Source organism: Psammomys obesus, unplaced genomic scaffold (genome assembly GCF_907164565.1).
Source record: "Psammomys obesus unplaced genomic scaffold, mPsaObe1.curated_primary_1811, whole genome shotgun sequence".
NCBI classification, from domain to species: Eukaryota; Metazoa; Chordata; class Mammalia; order Rodentia; family Muridae; genus Psammomys; species Psammomys obesus.
In genome coordinates, this window is record NW_026596046.1 from 34,414,525 (window position 1) to 34,418,172 (window position 3,648).

Sequence of the window (3,648 nt, forward strand, 5' to 3'; positions counted from 1 at the left end):
GTGTGTGTGTGTGTGTGTGTGTGTGTGTGTGTGTGTGTGTGTGTGTGATGTGTGAATGATGGGTATCTGTGTACCCAGCACAAGTGTGAATATGAAAGGACAGCTTTTGGGATTTGGTTCTGTTTTCCACTGTGGATTTGGGGGATCAAGCTCAGGTTTTCAGGCTTTACAAGAGCCTTTACCTACCACAGCATCTTGACAGCTCAGTTTCTTCAGTTTTAAGAAGCATAACCAGCAGGGAGGGCTCTGTGGGAGACGGTGAACATCAGGGACAGGTTGGACATTGAGGCGACTCATCCACCTGTCCTTTTCTCTCTATCGGTGGTAGAACTGGTGCTAGATCCCCTGGGGCTAGCATTTTGCCCTAACTAAACACAGACTGTATTGCTTAGACACAACCTTTAATTCAGGAGAAAACAACCCTGTCTTAGAAAATGGAGTAAAGTCTAAAGAGATGTTGGCATTTCCTGTGATGAGCTGGTTGGCACCAAATACCAAGCTTTAAGAAACTGAGCAGCTTTGACGGCGGTCCAAGCCTGGACTGCCTATTAGACAACCTAGCATCACAGGGCAGTCAAAATCCACAGGTGAGTTCTCCACCAGGAGCTTGGTATCTGTGTCCCTGTCAGCAAACAGCAGGCAGAGGAGGGAGAAGCAGGGGTAGCCGGACCACTCTGGTTGTATCCCCTCAGGGTTCATCCCTCCATCCTCCCTCTCCTCCTCCAGCTCAGTCTGATCCTGGGAGGACAGACAGCCTATGATTGGATGAGTACAGCAATGTCCAGGTAGGACAGTTGGTGTCCCTTAGAGTGTGAAGCTATTGGCCTGTGGGGGTCTGCTCATGGAGCCCCAGTGTGGGACAAAGCTGGCTCATTCTTTCATCAAGGACATATATTGCCAAGGAGGTATTTGTATAGCTAGACACTAGCTTAAATTCTACCCTAAAAAACCTCAGAGAAATATTTGAAATTTAGTCTTTTCAGATATTATCAACTGAAAAAAGGGGAAGTAAAAACCTCTGCCCATATATTTTTGGCTTGGAAACTTGGTGTCTGAGTTCCACGAAAAAGATGGAAAAGAGAAAGAGCCATGTTCCAGAAATGAGAGGCTAGCACAACCTTCCTGGCATTTCAGCCTGTTTGTATGGGGCCTGGGAAAGACCCCATCTTCCTGCTCAACATCTGTAGCCTCCAGGGAATGGGATGGCTGGAAAAGAACTCTTGATATCACATAATGGTTTGTGCGGGAGAAAAGTTTTGTTAGAAAATGATGAAATAGAAGTCATGGGATCATTGAGATTAAAGACACAGTATCACCAATGTCAGCCAACAATTGTTCAAATGGTCTAAGGGTCAAGCCTAAGGCTGAGAATAAACAATATTTTCCTTTAGCTTAAGTCCCTACATCTGTGGGTGGAAACAGTCCATTTTGATTCTTCGGGGAGTTCTTTTCCATGGGAACCGATAGTGAGGGTGTATCTCAAGTTCGCTACAAATCACCTTCAACTACCCAGAACATCATGGCCCCTTCTGAGCAGAGGTCACGGGGACCTGCTGGGGGATGGCCATGTAGGGGTTAATTAGGGCACCTCGGGGCTGGGGAGAAGCAGTCGGGGGTCCTGCAGAGAGACCACCGTGGAGTCTGTCCTGCAGAATTGCCGAAGAAGTTATCTAAAGCATTGTCAGTGTCACCCCCTTTCCTTGAAGTGACAGAGACCCTCACACAGAAAGAGGGAACAGAAGTCTCAGCTTTGAAGTAGACAGCAGGACTGAGCAGCAAGAAAGAAGGGAGTCAGTGGTGGGTTAATAGTTAATCTGGAAAGGCAGAGAGATTCCATAAGGAGAGACCCAGCCTCACCCCCGCTGCCCCCCCTTCAGGGCCACGAAGGTACCAAAAACAAAACAAAAACCAAATTCTTGAGACAAATCTCAAAGACAAAATTAATTCAATGAAGAGATCTGATATCCCCAAAAGAGTCACCTCGGACGTGGAAATGAGATCCCAAGTTCATCCATAATGCTTAGCACCCTGCAATCACATAGCTAGGTCATTGTTTTGTCATTGTCATTATGACATGTCTTTCTTTACCGGGAGACTTTCAGTCCTATGATGCTAAGACCTCTCTCCCGATCAGCAAATCTGCATAGTTTTTATATTGCAGGGCAATTCAGTGGCACTTACATTGTAAGTGTGTGTGTGTGTGTACATACATACATATATATATGTATGTAATATATATATGTATATAATGTTTATATTGCAAGTGTTGACTGATCCTTGATTTTGGAGGAAAAAGGGAGTTCTGGCATAGGTTGAGGAATCTGGTACAAGGCAGAGCCCATTGTATTTCCTCTAGAATTAATAGTAAATAAATTGGTTATCTTGCTTAGACAATGGCCATTATGTAATTCTCACCCCAGAGCCTTGGTGCTTCTGTTTACAGATGGACATGGGAACCTCCTGAGCATCTGGTTTTAACCCACCATGGAGGACACAGCCTGTAATGCGTCAGGAGACTCTCAGACTATCTTCTACCTCACAGGCATTCCCTCTCTGCAAAAATCCCTCTTCCTTCCTGTCTTCTTCATCTTTCTCCTCCTCTACCTGCTCATCCTGCTGGGAAACACCCTGATCCTGGTGGCTGTGGTGACAGAGCCCAGCCTGCACAAGCCCATGTACTTCTTCCTAATCAACCTCTCAGCTCTGGGCATCCTTTTCACCACAACCACCGTCACTAAGATGCTGTCCTTATTCCTGCTCGAGGACCGCTTCCTCAGTTTCCCTGCCTGCTTCCTGCAGATGTATTTGTTCCACAGCTTCTCCTGCTCAGAAGCCTTCATCCTGATGGTCATGGCCTATGACCGCTACGTGGCTATCTGCCGTCCTCTGCACTACCTTGTCCACATGACCCCACAGACCAACACTGCCCTGGCAGCCAGTGCCTGGATCACTGCCCTCCTCCTGCCCGTCCCAGCAGTGACACAGACCTCCCAGATGGCATTTGACAACATCACCTACATCTACCACTGCTTCTGTGACCACCTGGCTGTGGTCCAGGCCTCCTGCTCAGACACCAGTCCCCAGACCCTCATGGGCTTCTGCATTGCCATGGTGGTGTCCTTCCTCCCCCTCCTCCTGGTGCTTCTCTCCTATGCCCGTATCCTGGCCTCAGTGCTTCGTATCAACTCCAAGGAAGGGCGTTCCAAAGCCTTCTCCACCTGCAGCTCCCACCTCCTGGTAGTGGGCACCTACTACTCATCCATTGCCATAGCCTATGTGGCCTACAGGACTGACCTGCTGGACTTCCACATCATGGGCAATGTGGCATATGCTAGCCTCACACCTGTCCTCAATCCTCTCATCTACACCCTGAGGAGCAAGGATGTCAAGGCAGCCATCACTAAAATGACATGTCATCAGGATCCAAAGAATATTGGGAAACCCTAAATTTACCCCTCATGGTATAAACTGAACTTATAATCATCAACAATAGTAGAGGGGAAAATGTGGATGATTCACTCAGCTAATAATCAGAGCACTAATTCTCAAAATATGTCTCCTCCATTGTAATTTTTTTCTTATTCTAGAAACTAAATGGGTCCAGTTTTTGTTCCACTTTTAAGTTGCCACTCTTAAAGTTTGAGAAGA

The 3,648-nt window shown here is 47.0% G+C and overlaps 1 protein-coding gene across 1 annotated transcript; it reads left to right on the forward strand.

Moving 5' to 3' along the window:
* Window positions 1-2,484: 2,484 nt before the first annotated feature.
* Window positions 2,485-3,447, forward strand: LOC129688672 (olfactory receptor 2AT4-like). The gene has a single exon (XM_055623625.1). It carries the CDS (start codon window positions 2,485-2,487, stop codon window positions 3,445-3,447), a length of 963 nt encoding a protein of 320 aa, XP_055479600.1.
* The last annotated feature ends 201 nt before the right edge of the window (window positions 3,448-3,648 follow it).